General features: G+C 37.3%; 1 protein-coding gene across 1 annotated transcript in view; it reads right to left on the bottom strand.

Moving 5' to 3' along the window:
* Positions 1–2918: 2918 nt before the first annotated feature.
* The window catches only part of SLK (STE20 like kinase), a 58903-nt gene continuing 42891 nt past the window's right edge, over positions 2919–18930 (bottom strand). The window contains exons 16-18 of the mRNA XM_075843215.1: positions 8899–9024; positions 8182–8295; positions 2919–6382 (exon numbers count right to left, since the gene is read on the bottom strand). Of these exons, the coding sequence (XP_075699330.1) occupies positions 6236–6382; positions 8182–8295; positions 8899–9024 (387 nt within the window). The 3' untranslated portion in view covers positions 2919–6235. The remainder of the gene's footprint in view (positions 6383–8181; positions 8296–8898; positions 9025–18930) is intronic.

Genomic DNA, 18930 nt, shown 5'->3' with positions numbered 1-18930 from the left:
CGAGGCAGGGACTCCTAGCATCGTACATCACTATGATGCTAGGAGCCCGGCTCCCTGCACTGTGTTCGGTCCGGGTCTTCCGGCCGAAATACGTTCCGTACATTACGGACGTAACATGGTCGTGTGAACTCAGCCTTAGTGGAGCAGTTTCATCTTAAAGGGCTTGTCCAGAATTAGAAAAACAGGTCTGCTTTCTTCCAAAAACAGCGCCATACACATGGCCACTGGTTAGGTGTGGTATTGCAGCTCAGCAGCATTTGCTTTAATTCAGCAGAGCTGCGATTCCAGACACAATTACTACATATAGCCCTGGCCTTAAAGTGCATCAGCCATACAGAAGACCTGCAGGCAGCCATTTTGTGAAGTAAACCTATCTTTACCCAAACTTCTCTAGATTTTAATGATAATCCTTAGGCTGGATTCACACCTCGCATATTTGTTGCGGTTTTGGAGCAGATATTTGAGCCAAAGTCAGAAGTGGCTCCATAAGGGAGAAGTTCTTCCTTTATATTTCTCATTCCTTTTGAAACTATCTGGCTTTGGATCAAATATCTGCAACAAATAAGCGACGTGTGAATCTAGCCTAAAGATTCTGAGACATTGCAATGACATCATCGGTTCCTAGTGAGCGGATTGGCTGTTCAATATCAATCTAGTTTAAAAGTAGCTGCCTCCACGGCACTTGGGAAATAGGTACAGATGACAAGTAATACTGCCTTCAAGCGGAGCGATCCAGAAATGAAAGCAGTAACTCCACTCCATGGAGTCCTAGTCATCATCTGCAGGACCTTTCCTTGTGAACTGGATTTAACACTATCATTTCCAGACTGTTCAGTTAAGAGGGTGGATGGGTGAGAAAATGCAGCTCAGTGCCCTTCCTCAGTCTGATGCTTACTTTGTGTGAAAATTGTAATACAACAGACACACGTGCACTTTGTGTAAAAGAAAATAAAGAACTTTTTTAAATATGGTCTTGGATTCTGTCGTTTTATTTTTTTCCCATACTGCTGCATTGTCTAAGAACCATCATAGATGTCATGTAGTGTTCAGCTGCCAGGTCCCGCAGACGTCCCCCTTAGGTTTAAATCACTGGTAAGTCCCTAAAGGAACCTTCTTCATTACAGAACAGACATAAAAATATACACAATTGAGTCACGTTATTATGACCCCCACCTACTTTCAACGTCGGCAGAGCGTAGCCCATGAAGGAAGTGATGTCTGGTGGGCTGGTGGGTATATAAGATGTATGATAGACTTCACACATATCACTCATTGTTGCCATGGGTAAAGGGGCAGATTTATCAGAGTTGGAAAATGGGATGATTATTGGCTTTCAGGCCAAGGGTGGCAGTATTTGTTAATCAGTGCAGTTTGTGAACTTTCCGCGTGCCTCTGTGGTGAAAGTGTATCGTGAGAGGACAAATGGCACCATTGGGAATAACCAACATGGAAACTGGGGAGCACCACGTGCCATTGATTTGAGAGGTGAACGTTGGCTATGAAGGTGCGCGAGGACTGAACGACACGCTACAGTGGAGAAGCTCACCGTGAAAATCAACCAGGAGACTACCAGACATGTGTCTAAAACAACAGTTCAGTGAACCCTACTGCGTATGGAGCTCTGAAGCAGATGGACGGTCACTGCTCCTATGTAACAAAGGTGCATCGGAAAAAAAGGCTTCCATTTGCATGGCAGTATCGAAATTGGACCACCAATGACTGGCAAAGAGTTGCCTTCTCCAATGAGCCACGTTTTCTGCTTCATTAAACGGATGGACGTTGGCGCGTCAGGTGAGGAACATCAGAGAACAAACACCCTGTAATCATTGCTGGAAGGACACAAGCTGGTGGCGGCAGCGTTATGGTCTGGGGAATTTTTCATGCCATTCTCTGGGCCACTTATCCACGTGGAAGGCACTCTGAACTGATTTGGGTATGAATCCATCGTTGCAGATCACGTCCACCCATACATGCGGTTTGTTTTCCCTGGGGCAGATGGAATATTCCAGCAAGACAATGCGACATGTCACACAGCTAGAAATGTCCGACAGTGGTTGGAAGAGCACGACCAAGACTTCCAAGTACTTCCCTGGCCCCTAATTCGCCAGACTTAACCCAATTGAGCATCTGTGGGACCACCTCGATTGTCTTGTTTGCGCTATGGATCCTCCCCCTCGCATCCTCCAGCAAATGTGGGATGCACTGTAGTCAGCCTGGCTCCAGATACCGGAGACAACTGACCAGCACCTTATTGAGTCACTCCCATCCCGTCTAGCTGCTCTCTGCGCTGCACACGGCGGTTACTCTGGATATTAGCTGGTGGTCATAATAACATAACGTGATTTGACTGTGTATATATGGCGCAAGGGGTGTTAAACGGTATTTAGGCTTTTAAGACTTTGAACATGACTTTTGTGAACGCTTTTGACTGATTGCATGCAAGCAAAATTGTTTTGCACTTTTTCGAGACGGTTAATACAATAATAATAATAAAAAAAAAAGGTAAGCCCTGTCCCCTCCTCAATCAAAACCATAACTATTGTCAAAGCCTCTTTCCTCAAAATTTGAGACAGAGGGACAGGGGTTTGGTTCTATTTCTATTGGTACTTTTACTTCCTGCTGGGAGAGGGAGAGAGAGAGCTGCTTTTGTTCAGAGTCTGAACACAGAACTGTTCATATAAATAAAAGCGGACTGCTTACATGAGATTGAGGGTGGTTCCTATACACATTATGTGTATCATGTTTTGTGTGGGTTTATGTCTACAACTCAACTGACTGTCACCGCATCACCAAAATACAGTAGAGATTGTAAAGTCAGCCGCTAGGTCTCAGGCAGTATACACTTCACCCATGCAGATTGAGCTTGGATTTAACGTTGCGAATAAGAAACAAACTGAAAGAAAACAACTCATGACACCTTTTCACAGACGTATGTACAGTATATGTCATTTATTTACAGTATACTTCAATTTACAGTAAGCTTTTCTTCAAATGTGAATCTTAACAGTAATAAAGGTTCAGAGATCGATGACTGACCAAACAAACAACTAAATGATCTCTATAAAGGGACATATTTGGGCATGTCAAGTTAAGAAGTCTTACGTCAAGAAAAATGGCAACTGTTGCCATATCCGCAACCACTAAAAATATATAAAAAATAAAGGAGGATATAGGAGGAGTGCTGGGTAACCGTGAAGAACCAATTCTCAACATAAAAACCGATGAAGTTGCTTATTTCACAATATATTTGGAGATATTTCTGAAAAAGACAACGTTTGAGTCCCTTATTAGTATTTTGAAAGTAAAAGCAAACTCCTGATTGGTTGCATTGGCCACTTGGCTTATGAAAATGGCTCTAACATGCGATATGTCGGCAATGGCTGTGAGTCAACGTAGTAATACAAGCAGTCACCTTGGGAGGAAAAAAAATAAATCACAATCTATATTTATTAGCGGATATCAAGCAGATTTAAAACCTAAAAAAAGTTAAACAGAGATAATACAAGTCACATAGACATTATAATGAATATATGACACGTTCACAAAACCTCTATTGTTTTATAGTCTAATGTAACTACAAGTCCCAGCATACCTCACCGGCATCAGACAGGCTTCAGTATTAAGGACTTGCCCTGTTTCTTGAGACACGGATGATAAGTCTTACTTATTGAGTCCAAGCTAGAGCAATGCTGTTTTTTATTATCCTCCCTCCACTAGGGGCGCTATTAAATTACAGTCATCAGTTTGTAATACTAAAGACACAGCAGCTGTTGATAAATAGTTCTTTAATATCCCATTCTCACTGCAGACTGTTGCCTACTATGTGTTTCAATGAACATACGGAAAAATAAGTTTAAATACTACCCAACAGAAATTCAGCTTAAAAGGAGGACAAACATAAACCCAATATGATACAACCTCTACTCAGGTTTCACTTAAAGGGTCTGGTGTACTGGGAGATGATTTTTATTAAGTATAACTACTTCCCTGATTACAGAAAAGCCCTCTAAAACAATAAAATAAAGAAAAACAAATCCATTCAAAGTACATCTATTTATTAAAGTGAGTCTCCAACTTTTGACACCATGCCATTTTTAGGTCCAATATAATATGCCGATTAATTTTATAGCTTATTTTTATACAGTGCTCCGATTCCCCTCCATAGATGGAGTTAAATAAAATCTGTCCGCCTGCCGGTGCCACTAGGGGGAGCCTGAAGAGTATATTGAATACGCTTTCTACATTGAACTCAATAATAAAAACAGGAAGCACTCCCTCTAGTGGTAGCAGCAGAGAGAGTTAAATGGTAAGATTCTGGCTATGTCTATAAAGGAGATTTAGAGATCTGTAATAAAAAAGCAGAGCTCCAATAACTTTTATAATCTATTAAGAAATGAATCCGCAAAGAATCTATTTAGATGGACATTTACATTAAGGGAGAGTTCTGCAGGACAAGAGATGTTTTAGCTATAAAAAGGGGGCTTCCCCCTCATTTAGGAAATATGTTATCTCAACCAATAAATCATCGGTGCTGATTTCAGTCATCTACTCAATGAGGACCAGAGATTAAATTGCGCTCACAGCTACTTGGGCAATGCCCAGAGAGCAAAAGCTTTACAAAATATTTACTGCTCCAGGATAATGAAGAAAAAAATAATAATACTGACCAAAAAATGGCAACTTGCCCTTTAAAATTATACAAGAGCAAAATTTTCACGCAGCCGCCATCATTATGACACTCTGTTTTTATGTTTTTTCTGTTCTCATTCTTTTATTTTACTACTGTAGCGCGTATCACCCGGAAGTGCTTCCGTGTGCCGTGCGCGATTTGCACGCACCCATTGACTTCAATGGGTGCGTGCTGCGCGAAACATGGGCAAATATAGGACATGTCGTGAGTTTTACGCAGCGCACACATGCTACGTGAAAATCGCTGACAGTCTGAATGGCCCCATTCACTAACATAGGTCCATGCGAGGCGCGTGAGAATCACGCGTGTAGCACAGACGTATAACACGTTCGTGTGAATAAGGCCTTAATGTTTCTTGAATAGTGAACCAAAGTGCACCTGTCACCGACACACAGTGACGGCATGAAGCTTATTGTGATATCACTAGTTTGTAGCCAAATGCATTACATAGCAGCTGCCTGGCATATGTCTAGGTGACAAGAACAATTTAAAGGGACATAACATGACAAAAATGTGTATGAAGTGTTCCTAGAATTTAAGGTTTAGTGCAAAATACTTCGAGGAGAGCTTCATAAACGGGACTAGCAGCTGGCCAATATTTCTGCAAAGACTGCCCCGTCACACAGTTTTCACAAATCTCAGGCACCCAGTGAATGTAACCGGCTCTCTGGGTGCCCTCACCGAAAAAGACAGTGTTACGGATTTAAGAATGACCCCTTTAATATTATAAATACGCTGCTATGCTTAATGTGCTCTCATAGAAGCAAGCTGAATGAAATGCTATGCTCCCTATGGAAGCGGTGTACAAAATACCTCTCCCCTTACCCGTGCATCCAAGGACTTGTATCTAAACCCTCAAAAAACGCAATAACAGAACAAATCACTACAAGGAAATAAGGATTTATCAAATAGAACAAATGTGTTGTCAAATTTTACAAGTGTTTCATTGGTTATAGGCTACAGCACAATGGAGCAAGCCTAGAAATTAAAGGAGCATTGTCCCCTTGTTTCCCTAGATTATAGATGTTAATCTGTTAGAATATTCTCTAGATTAGCATAATCCAGCATAACAGTTTGATATCAGCAGTGACTGGTCCTACAGTAGCCTATGAGTCAGGGACAATAAAATGACAGTGAAAAAGTGTGAAATAGAAACCCACAAGTAATCTAATCAATGCCGATATGGAAAATTGAACGAAATCTGTGATAACCTTCATATGAAAAAATGTATTTTTTTTTGCATATTAGATATTATACAAAATATGCGCATCTTTTTTTTTTTTTCTTTTTTACTTACACAAGCGTCTGCATAGCGCCTCTCACAGGCCTTGTGTCCTCGCTGTACAAACAATACATTTGATTTAATTTAGATTAAGCAATTTATATATTTATATAGTATAAAAAAAAAAACAACAAAAACAGCCTAAAAACAGTTCCTTACGAAAAACAAAATATTTTAAAATCTACCCATGCTTTTTCTAAAAAGTTCCAGAAGTGACATGGCTGAGATAAAATCTTATAAAACAGGCGGTAAAACTGACGGGGTTAAGAGCTGGTTGAATGCATGCTTGGTATAGGATAGAACTTAGAAATCCGGCTCTGCGTCGTAGGGTTAAGGCATTCAGACTCTCCGCTCATTTTGAAGAAAATTTCTTGTTCTTGAAGTTTTCTTGCAAATTCCTCCTCAAGTGCCTGTCAATAAAAACAGTACTCAATAAAAACTGCAAACGGAGGGCATAAAAAGCTGGTTAGTGCACAGAGCGGGCATTCTCTGCACAGACTCCTGGATGGCTCTTGGTAATGCCGCTCCAATGCTTGCTGAGTGGGCGGGTCTCCCTGCTGTCATATAAGAGCTGGGATCTGTATTCTGAGCCAATCAGATGTTTCACCTGCCATCTGTCTCATAGCGCAGCCTCACAGACACAGAGGGAAAGATACTGCAGCTGCATCCCCCTCTATCCCACCCTGCTTCCTGTCCTCAATTTCCTGTTACTGCAGATGGATTTTCTGAGGACTGTGTTTAACCCCTTAGTGACCCCCATAATATGCCTTTCACGGTGGTCACTAAGGGGCCTTAGGCTAGGCCGTCGCCTTTTCACGGCAGCCCAGTCTAAGTCCTGCACGGGTGTCCCATGCAGGCTGTAGCCGGGCTCGGCTGTCTGATGACAGCCGGGCTTCTGCTTCAACGGCCGCAACCGAAGTTTACCTCAATCGTGGCCGTTTAACCCGTTAAATGCTGCGGTCAATAGCAACCGCTGAATTTAACTTGTTTACAGAGGGAGGGAGCTCCCTCTCTCACCCATCGGCGGCCTGCAAATGCAACCGCGGGCTTCTGATGGGGTGAAATGCTAGCCGGGGGCCTGATAAAAGCCCCGAGGTCTGCCCTGGGTATATGCCTATGGCACATCCGATATGCCAGAGGTACTCCTAATAGATTGCCTGTCAGTATACCAAAGCGTTATTGCCTGTCAGTGTAAATCTAAGTATACCAAAGCATTATAGCAGCGATCTAAAGATTGCATAGTAAAGTCCCCTATTGGGACAAAAAAAAATAAGAAGGTAAGTAATATCACTACAAGGACGGGAAAATTAAAAAATTACGGCTCTTGGAAAGCGACGATGCAAAAACAAATAATTTTAGTTCAAAAGTGTTTTTATTGTGCAAAAGTCGTAAAACATAAAAAACCTATACATATGTGGTATCGCCTTAACCGTATCAACCCATAGAATAAGGGTAACATGTTACTTACGCCACACAGTGAACGGCGTGAATTTAAAACGCATAGAACAATGGCGGAATTTCAGTGTTTTTTTCTAATCCCCCCCAAAAAATTTTAATAAAAGTCAATCAGAAATGATACATACCCCAAAATAGTGCAATTAAAAAGTACAACTAATCCTGCGAAAAACAAGTCCTCAGCTATGTCGACGGAAAAAAAAAAAAGTTATAGCTCTTTAAATGAGGCTATAGAAAAACAAAAAAAATTGCTTGGTCATTAGGGCCCAAAATAGGCTGGTCACGAAGGGGTTAAACTTTAGAGCGGTGTATTGGGGCTATAATTCTGTCCAAATGCTACATTTTAGGTTTTCTACCTGGAGTTACACTTTAATGTTAAAATAAGTGTAAAATCAGAATAGTAACTATTATTTTGTGTGGTAACATTTATCATCTATTCACGGGATAGGTGATTAATGTTAGATTAGAGGGGGTCCAACCGCTGGGATCCTTGCTGATTGCTGGAATGTGAGAACCCAGGCCCCCACTCCTCCCGAACAGCACGTCCACTATGGAGAGGGGTTGTATAGAGAGGTGTCCGAGCATACTCACTGCAACGCAATCCAACTTTATGGGTTGTACGGAAACAGCCCCCGTTCTAGCAATCGGTGGAGGTCCTAGCAGTGAGACCCCATCAGTCTACCATTTACAAGACCAGGTCAAACAATAGAACTACTCTATTAGACCTCCACGCATCATTGGAGAAGAAGAATACCTTTTTCCGTGGTCTTAGCTTTTCTCTCCACTCTCTCAGCTCCACGGCGTGCTCTTCATCCAGCTCTTTCAGCTTCTGAGTTTCATGTTCAATTAACAGGTGACATTTTTCATTCTAAAAAGACAATTAGACATTGGTTGTCATGTGCATCAAATTAGGACAGTAAAGCCCCTTAAAGAGGATTTCCCCCTACATACATTTATAGTATATTGATTGGATATGTAGGGGCCTGCTGGGACCTCACATAGCGGGAAAATGATGGGACCCCCTGTTCCCACCGGAAAGGAGTCGTCACATGCACCTTCACTCTCCATTATGGAGATTGGATTATATGTTAAAAAAAAAAATCTTGACTTTTTTGGGAGTCTCCCATTGACTGCAATGAACCGTACACATGCCATAAACGTCTGTGTATGCTTTTGGTGTACAGTATGGATCAAATAAATGACCATTTTTTTTTAGGGGAGTATGAATAAAATATATTAGAGATCGCTGACTGTGTTGACAATTTGTTATGCAAAATCTGTAGCAATTCACCCCCTCCAGCACATCTCTGAACCTTTGTCTACAGACAGATCCGTACTGCTTTACATATAGAATATCCGTAATATATGATAACGTGTAAGTACGTCCAGTGCTCTCTTCAACAAACTTTATATTTTATTGCCGAGGAAAATTGCATCCCACACTAGTAACTATACGAGCTCTACACCAGACCTGTAGTTGTTGCAGCTCTCGGATATTGGCGTCGCACTGAAGCTGCAGATCCCGCATCTGGTTCTCATGTTTTTGATGCTGAGCTAATCTCTCATTCTTCTGTCTTTTATCTTCTTGGACAGCAAACTTATAAAAAGTAAAAGAATAAAAAAACAAAACTTAATTTGGACTAATTTGTCTATGGAAAAAACACTCAAATAAATACTCAATCCGTTGGTCCATAAATGCCATTCTATCACAAGACACATTACATAATACCGGACAATAGTAGTGACATGATGGTAGGAGAGGAACAGAGGCAAGTGTAAGGCTAGAACAGTAAAGTACCCTGTTGTATTTCATCAACTATTATATTTGTCTGTACATATATAATTATACATTTTCCATACACACTTATTATTGAATACTAAAAATAAAAAAAAACAACAACAAAACAGAAACCTATCTATCTATCTATCTATCCCTCTCAGATCTCTCCATCTCTCTCTCTCTATCTATCTATCTCTCATATCTATCTCTCTATCTCTCATATCTATCTATCTCTCATATCTATCTATCTCTCATATCTATCTATCTTTTTTTTCAATTCAATTCAATTCAAAGAAGCTTTATTGGCAGGACCAAATACATATTAGCATTGCCAAAGCAAGTAAGAAGTAAGGGAATGAGGGATAGGGACTGAGGGCTTGGGGATAGGGACATATCTAGGGTCGGGGTTATACAAGTCCATGGCATATCATGTCTCTCTCAGTTTATGGCATGCAGTGACATATTGTGCCGCTGTGCCCACTGTGGTTTCCTCTTCACCCAGCAGGATGTAGAGTTTCTCTTCCTCTTCCATGGAGCTGAAGTCCGGTAAGAGATCAGAGAGTCTCCTGAAGTGAGTGTCCCTTACTGCTGAGTATTTGGAGCAGTGTAGCAGGAAGTGGGCCTCATCCTCCACGGCCTCCTGGTCGCACTGTTGGCACAGTCGGCTCTCCCTGGGCTTGTAGGTCTGTCTGTGGCGCCCGGATTCGATGAGCAGGTTGTGGGCGCTCAGTCTGTAGCGGCTCAGGATCTGTCTGTCTCTGTGGTTTGGCAGTTTCTCCAGATATGGCGCCAGTTTATATTCCCGCTGTAGACTCCGGTATATTGTCAGTTTCTGGGATGTCTTTATGTCGTTCCTCCAGTCACTGATATATTCCTCTTGGCCTTTGTTTATTGTCTTCTTGATTTCGGCTTTTGTGAGGCCGCGCTGGGTGACATTTTCTTCAGGCCGGGTCAGGGTGAGATGTTCTGGGGGGCCTGGTTTACCTGGGACCCCTTGGTGTAACAAGGCTTTATGGTGATAGGAACTTTGCCTGCTGCTGTGTAGATGGGCCCAGAATGATAGCGCCCTCTTCTGGATTGTGAGGTGTAGTGGGAATCTGCCCAGTTCTGCCCGACAGGCACTATTTGAGGTGCTCCGATGGACTTGGAGAAGGTGTTTGCAGAATTCTAGGTGGAAGATTTCTGTTGGGCTGGAATCCCACCTTGACCAGTCTGGGTATGTGTCCGGACCCCAGACTTCACTGGCATACAGGAGGATTGGGGAGATGATGGAGTCAAAGATTTTCAGCCAGACCGTCACTGGTGGTTTGAGATGATAGAGTTTTCGTCTGATGGCATAGAAGGTTTTGCACGCCTTGTCTTTCAGAATCTCTATGGCTTGTTTAAAGCTTCCTGATTGGTTGATTTCTAGGCCCAGGTAAGTGTACCTGTCGGTCGCTGTGATTGTGGCGTTATTTAGTGTGAAGGTCGGGTGCCTGGGGGATTTTGAGTTTCTCTTCTGGAACACCATGATGTTGGTTTTCTTGGCATTGATGGGTAGTGCCCACGTGGAGCTGAATTTTTCTAGGATTTGCAGGTTGTCTTGGAGACCTTTCTCGGTTGGTGATAGTAACAGAAGGTCATCTGCATACAGCAGGAATTTCACCTGGGTGTCATGGAGGGCGAGACCTGGTGCTGAGGAGGATTCCAGAGCTGTGGCCAGTTCATTGATGTAGATGTTGAAGAGCGTTGGACTGAGGCTGCAGCCTTGTCTGACTCCTCGGCTCTGCTGGAAATCAGCCGTTCTTCTCCCGTTCACCTTCACGCTGCATCTGTTCTCTGTGTAGGAGCTTCTGATGACGTCATAGGTTTTACCTCCTATTCCGCTCTCCAGCAGTTTCAGGAATAGGCCCGGGTGCCACACTGAGTCAAAGGCCTTCTTAAAGTCCACAAAACAGGCGTAAATCTTCCCATGCTTTGTATTGTGGACGTGGCTCTTGATGAGGCTGCGCAGGGTGTAGATGTGGTCAGTGGTGCGGTGGTTTGGCATGAACCCAGCTTGGCTTTGGTGGAGGACATTGTGCTGGGAGAGGAAGCTGAGGATTCTCTTATTCAGGATGCTGCTGAACAGTTTCCCCAGGTTGCTGCTGACACATATCCCTCGGTAGTTGGCCGGGTCGTACCTGTCCCCACTCTTGTGGATTGGTGTTATAAGGCCTTGGTTCCAGATTTGCGGGAAGTAGCCGGCACTCAGCACTATATTAAATAGTTTGACTATTGCGGCCTGTATTTCTGGCGGGCTGTGTTTTATCATTTCTGGTGAGATTCTGTCTAGGCCGCTGGATTTTTTACACCTATCTATCTATCTATCTATCTATCCATCTCTCAGATCTATCTATCTCATATCTATCTATCTATCTATCTCTCATATCTATCTATCTCTCATATCTATCTATCTATCTCTCTCTCTCTCTATCTATCCATCTCTCAGATCTCTCTATCAATCTATCTATCTATCTCATATCTATCTATCTATCTCATATCTATCTATCTATCTCATATCTATCTATCTATCTCATATCTATCTCATATCTATCTATCTATCTATCTCATATCTATCTCATATCTATCTATCTCATATCTATCTCATATCTATCTATCTCATATCTATCTACCCATCTCTCAGATCTCTCTATCTATCAATCTATCTATCTCATATCTATCTATCTATCTCATATCTATCTATCCATCTCTCAGATCTCTCTATCTATCAATCTATCTATCTCATATCTATCTATCTCATATCTATCTATCTATCTATCTATCTATCTATCTATCTATCTATCTATCTATCCCTCTCAGATCTCTCCCTCTCTCTATCTATCGCTCATATCTATCTATCTCTCTCTCTCTATCTCTCACATCTATCTATCTCATATCTATCTATCTCATATATATCTATCTATCTATCTATCTATCTAATATCTATCTATCTATCTCATATCTATCTATCTATCTCTCTATCTATCTCTCAGATCTCTCTATCTATCAATCTATCTATCCATCTCTCTATCTATCAATCTATCTATCTCATATCTATCTATCTCATATCTATCTATCTATCTATCTCTCATATCTATCTATCTCTCATATCTATCTATCTCATATCTATCTATCTCATATCTATCTATCTATCCATCTCTCAGATCTCTCTATCTATCAATCTATCTATCTCATATCTATCTATCTATCTCATATCTATCTATCTATCTCATATCTATCTATCTATCTCATATCTATCTATCTATCTATCTATCCATCTCTCAGATCTCTCTATCTATCAATCTATCTATCTCATATCTATCTATCTATCTATCTATCTCATATCTATCTCATATCTATCTATCTCATATCTATCTATCTATCTCTCATATCTATCCATCTATCTATCTATCTCTCAGTTCTCTCTATCTATCTATCTATCTATCTATCTATCCATCCATCTCTCAGATCTCTCTATCTATCAATCTCATATCTATCTATCTCATATCTATCTATCTATCTATCTATCTCATATCTATCTATCTCATATCTATCTCATATCTATCTATCTATCTATCTCATATCTATCTATCTCATATCTATCTATCTCATATCTATCTATCTCATATCTATCTATCTATCTATCTATCTATCCATCTCTCAGATCTCTCTATCTATCAATCTATCTATCTATCTCATATCTATCTATCTCATATCTATCTCTCATATCTATCTATCTATCTATCTATCCATCCATCTCTCAGATCTCTCTATCTATCAATCTATCTATCTCATATCTATCTATCTATCTCATATCTATCTATCTCATATCTATCTCATATCTATCTATCAATCTATCTCATATCTATCTATCTATCTCATATCTATCTATCTATCTCATATCTATCTCATATCTATCTATCAATCTATCTATCTATCTCATATCTATCTATCTCATATCTATCTATCTCATATCTATCTATCTATCTCATATCTATCTATCTATCTATCTCTCTCATATCTATCCATCTATCTATCTATCTCTCAGTTCTCTCTATCTATCTATCTATCTATCCATCTCTCAGATCTCTCTATCTATCAATCTATCTATCTATCTATCTCATATCTATCTATCTCATATCTATCTATCTATCTCATATCTATCTATCTATCCATCTCTCAGATCTCTCTATCTATCAATCTATCTATCAATCTATCTCATATCTATCTATCTCATATCTATCTATCTCATATCTATCTATCTATCTCATATCTATCTCTCATATCTATCTATCTATCTGATATCTATCTCTCATATCTATCTATCTATCCATCCATCTCTCAGATCTCTCTATCTATCAATCTATCTATCTATCTCATATCTATCTATCTATCTCATATCTATCTATCTCATATCTATCTATCAATCTATCTATCTATCTATCTCATATCTATCTATCTCATATCTATCTATCTCATATCTATCTATCTATCTCATATCTATCTATCTATCTCATATCTATCTATCTATCTCTATCTATCAATCTATCTATCTATCTCATATCCATCTATCTATCTATCTATCTATCTCATATCTATCTATCTATCTCATATCTATCTATCTCATATCTATCTATCTCATATCTATCAATCTATCTATCTCATATCTATCTATCTATCTCATATCTATCTATCTCATATCTATCTATCTGATATCTATCTCTCATATCTATCTATCTATCTATCTATCTATCTATCCATCCATCTCTCAGATCTCTCTATCTATGAATCTATCTATCTATCTATCTCATATCTATCTATCTATCTATCTATCTATCTCATATCTATCTCATATCTATCTATCTATCTATCTCATATCTATCTATCTATCTCATCTCATATCTATCTATCTCATATCTATCTATCTATCTCATATCTATCTATCTCATATATCTATCTATCTATCTCATATCTATCTATCTATCTCATATCTATCTCATATTTATCTATCCATCTCTCAGATCTCTCTATCTATCAATCTATCTATCTATCTCATATCTATCTATCTCATATCTATCTATCTATCTATCTCATATCTATCTATCTCATATCTATCTATCTCATATCTATCTATCTATCTAATATCTATCTATCTATCTCTCAGATCTCTCTATCTATCAATCTATCTATCTATCTATCCATCTCTCAGATCTCTCGATCTATCAATCTATCTATCTATCTCATATCTATCTATCTCATATCTATCTATCTATCTATCTCTCATATCTATCTATCTCATATCTATCTATCTATCTATCTATCTATCCATCTCTCAGATCTCTCTATCTATCAATCTATCTATCTATCTCATATCTATCTATCTATCTATCTATCTCATATCTATCTATCTCATATCTATCTATCTATCTATCCATCTCTCAGATCTCTCTATCAATCTATCTATCTATCTATCTATCTATCTATCTATCTATCTCTCATATCTATCTATCTATCTATCTATCTATCTATCTATCTATCCATCTCTCAGATCTCTCTATCTATCTATCTATCTATCTCATATCTCTCTATCTCATATCTATCTATCTATCTCATATCTATCTATCTATCTCATATCTATCTATCTCATATCTATCTATCTCATATCTATCTATCTCATATCTATCTATCTATCTCATATCTATCTATCTATCTCTCAGATCTCTCTATCTATCAATCTATCTATCCATCTCTCAGATCTCTCTATCTATCAATCTATCTATCTATCTCATATCTATCTATCTCATATCTATCTATCTATCTCATATCTATCTATCTCATATCTATCTATCTCATATCTATCTATCTCATATCTATCTATCTCATATCTATCTATCTATCTCTCTCATATCTATCTATCTCATATCTATCTATCTCATATCTATCTATCTATCTATCCATCTCTCAGATCTCTCTATCTATCAATCTATCTATCTATCTCATATCTATCTATCTATCTCATATCTATCTATCTATCTATCCATCTCTCAGATCTCTCTATCTATCAATCTATCTATCTATCTATCTCTCATATCTATCTATCTATCTATCCATCTCTCAGATCTCTCTATCTATCTCTCATATCTATCTATCTATCTATCCATCTCTCAGATATGAGATAGATAGATAGATAGAGAGATCTATCTATCTCATATCTATCTATCTCATATCTATCTCATATCTATCTATCTATCTATCTCATATCTATCTATCTATCTATCTCATATCTATCTATCTATCTATCTCATATCTATCTATCTCATATCTATCTCATATCTATCCATCTATCTATCTATCTCTCAGTTCTCTCTATCTATCAATCTATCTATCCATCTCTCAGATCTCTCTATCTATCAATCTATCTATCTATCTCATATCTATCTATCTATCTCATATCTATCTATCTCATATCTATCTCATATCTATCTATCTATCTCATATCTATCTATCTCATATCTATCTATCTATCTATCCATCTCTCAGATCTCTCTATCTATCTATCTATCTCATATCTATCTATCTCATATCTATCTATCTCATATCTATCTATCTCATATCTATCTCTCATATCTATCTATCTGATATCTATCTCTCATATCTATCTATCTATCTATCCATCCATCTCTCAGATCTATCTATCTATCTCATATCTATCTATCTCATATCTATCTCATATCTATCTATCTATCTATCTATCTCATATCTATCTATCTCATATCTATCTATCTATCTATCTATCTATCTATCTATCTATCTATCTATCTCATATCTATCTATCTCATATCTATCTATCTCATATCTATCTATCTCATATCTATCTATCTCATATCTATCTATCTCTCTATCTATCTCTCAGATCTCTCTATCTATCAATCTATCTATCCATCTCTCAGATCTCTCTATCTATCAATCTATCTATCTATCTCATATCTATCTATCTCATATCTATCTATCTATCTATCTATCTATCTATCTATCTATCTATCTATCTCATATCTATCTATCTCATATCTATCTCATATCTATCTATCTATCTATCTCTCTCATATCTATCAATCTATCTATCTCATATCTATCTCATATCTATCTATCTCATATCTATCTCTCATATCTATCTATCTGATATCTATCTCTCATATCTATCTATCTGATATCTATCTCTCATATCTATCTATCTATCTATCTATCTATCTATCTATCTATCTATCTATCTATCTATCTATCTATCCATCTCTCAGATCTCTCTATCTATGAATCTATCTATCTATCTCATATCTATCTATCTATCTCATATCTATCTCATATCTATCTATCTATCTATCTCATATCTATCTATCTATCTATCTCATATCTATCTATCTCATATCTATCTATCTATCTCATATCTATCTATCTATCTATCTCATATCTATCTATCTCATATCTATCTATCTATCTCATATCTATCTATCTCATATCTATCTATCTCATATCTATCTATCTCATATCTATCTATCTCATATCTATCTATCTCATATCTATCTATCTATCTATCTATCCATCTCTCAGATCTCTCTATCTATCAATCTATCTATCTATCTCATATCTATCTATCTATCTATCTATCTATCTATCTATCTATCTCATATCTATCTATCTCATATCTATCTATCTATCTATCTATCTATCCATCTCTCAGATCTCTCTATCTATCTATCTATCTCATATCTATCTATCTCATATCTATCTATCTATCTATCTCATATCTATCTATCTCATATCTATCTATCTATCTCATATCTATCTATCTATCTCTCAGATCTCTCTATCTATCAATCTATCCATCTCTCAGATCTCTCTATCTATCAATCTATCTATCTATCTCATATCTATCTATCTATCTCATATCTATCTATCTATCTCATATCTATCTATCTCATATCTATCTATCTCATATCTATCTATCTATCTCTCTCATATCTATCTATCTATCTATCTCATATCTATCTATCTCATATCTATCTATCTATCCATCTCTCAGATCTCTCTATCTATCAATCTATCTATCTATCTCATATCTATCTATCTCATATCTATCTATCTATCTATCTATCTATCCATCTCTCAGATCTCTCTATCTATCAATCTATCTATCTCTCATATCTATCTATCTATCTATCCATCTCTCAGATCTCTCTATCTATCTCTCATATCTATCTATCTATCCATCTCTCAGATATGAGATAGATAGATAGATAGAGAGATCTATCTATCTCATATCTATCTATCTCATATCTATCTCATATCTATCTATCTATCTATCTCATATCTATCTATCTATCTCATATCTATCTATCTCATATCTATCTCATATCTATCCATCTATCTATCTATCTCTCAGTTCTCTCTATCTATCAATCTATCTATCCATCTCTCAGATCTCTCTATCTATCAATCTATCTATCTATCTCATATCTATCTATCTATCTATCTCATATCTATCTATCTATCTATCTATCTATCTCATATCTATCTATCTCATATCTATCTATCTATCTATCCATCTCTCAGATCTCTCTATCTCTCAATCTATCTATCTATCTCATATCTATCTATCTCATATCTATCTATCTCATATCTATCTCTCATATCTATCTATCTGATATCTATCTCTCATATCTATCTATCTATCCATCCATCTCTCAGATCTCTCTATCTATCAATCTATCTATCTATCTCATATCTATCTATCTATCTCATATCTATCTATCTCATATCTATCTCATATCTATCTATCAATCTATCTATCTCATATCTATCTATCTATCTATCTCATATCTATCTATCTATCTCATATCTATCTATCTCATATCTATCTCATATCTATCTATCAATCTATCTATCTCATATCTATCTATCTATCTATCTCATATCTATCTATCTATCTCATATCTATCTATCTATCTATCTCATATCTATCTATCTCATATCTATCTATCTCATATCTATCTATCTCATATCTATCTATCTCATATCTATCTATCTCTCTATCTATCTCTCAGATCTCTCTATCTATCAATCTATCTATCCATCTCTCAGATCTCTCTATCTATCTATCTATCTATCTCATATCTATCTATCTCATATCTATCTCATATCTATCTATCTATCTATCTCATATCTATCTCTCTCATATCTATCAATCTATCTATCTCATATCTATCTCATATCTATCTATCTCATATCTATCTCTCATATCTATCTATCTGATATCTATCTCTCATATCTATCTATCTGATATCTATCTCTCATATCTATCTATCTATCTATCTCTCAGATCTCTCTATCTATGAATCTATCTATCTATCTCATATCTATCTATCTATCTCATATCTATCTCATATCTATCTATCTCATATCTATCTATCTCATATCTATCTATCTCATATCTATCTATCTATCTCATATCTATCTATCTATCTCATATCTATCTATCTATCTCATATCTATCTATCTATCTCATATCTATCTATCTCATATCTATCTATCTCATATCTATCTATCTCATATCTATCTATCTATCTCATATCTATCTATCTATCTATCTCATATCTATCTCATATCTATCTATCTATCTATCTATCTATCTCATATCTATCTATCTAT

This window comes from Rhinoderma darwinii, chromosome 11 (genome assembly GCF_050947455.1).
Source record: "Rhinoderma darwinii isolate aRhiDar2 chromosome 11, aRhiDar2.hap1, whole genome shotgun sequence".
Classification (NCBI taxonomy): domain Eukaryota; kingdom Metazoa; phylum Chordata; class Amphibia; order Anura; family Rhinodermatidae; genus Rhinoderma; species Rhinoderma darwinii.
The sequence above is the reverse complement of the archived record's forward strand: the minus strand, read 5'-3'. Positions and strand labels throughout refer to the sequence as shown.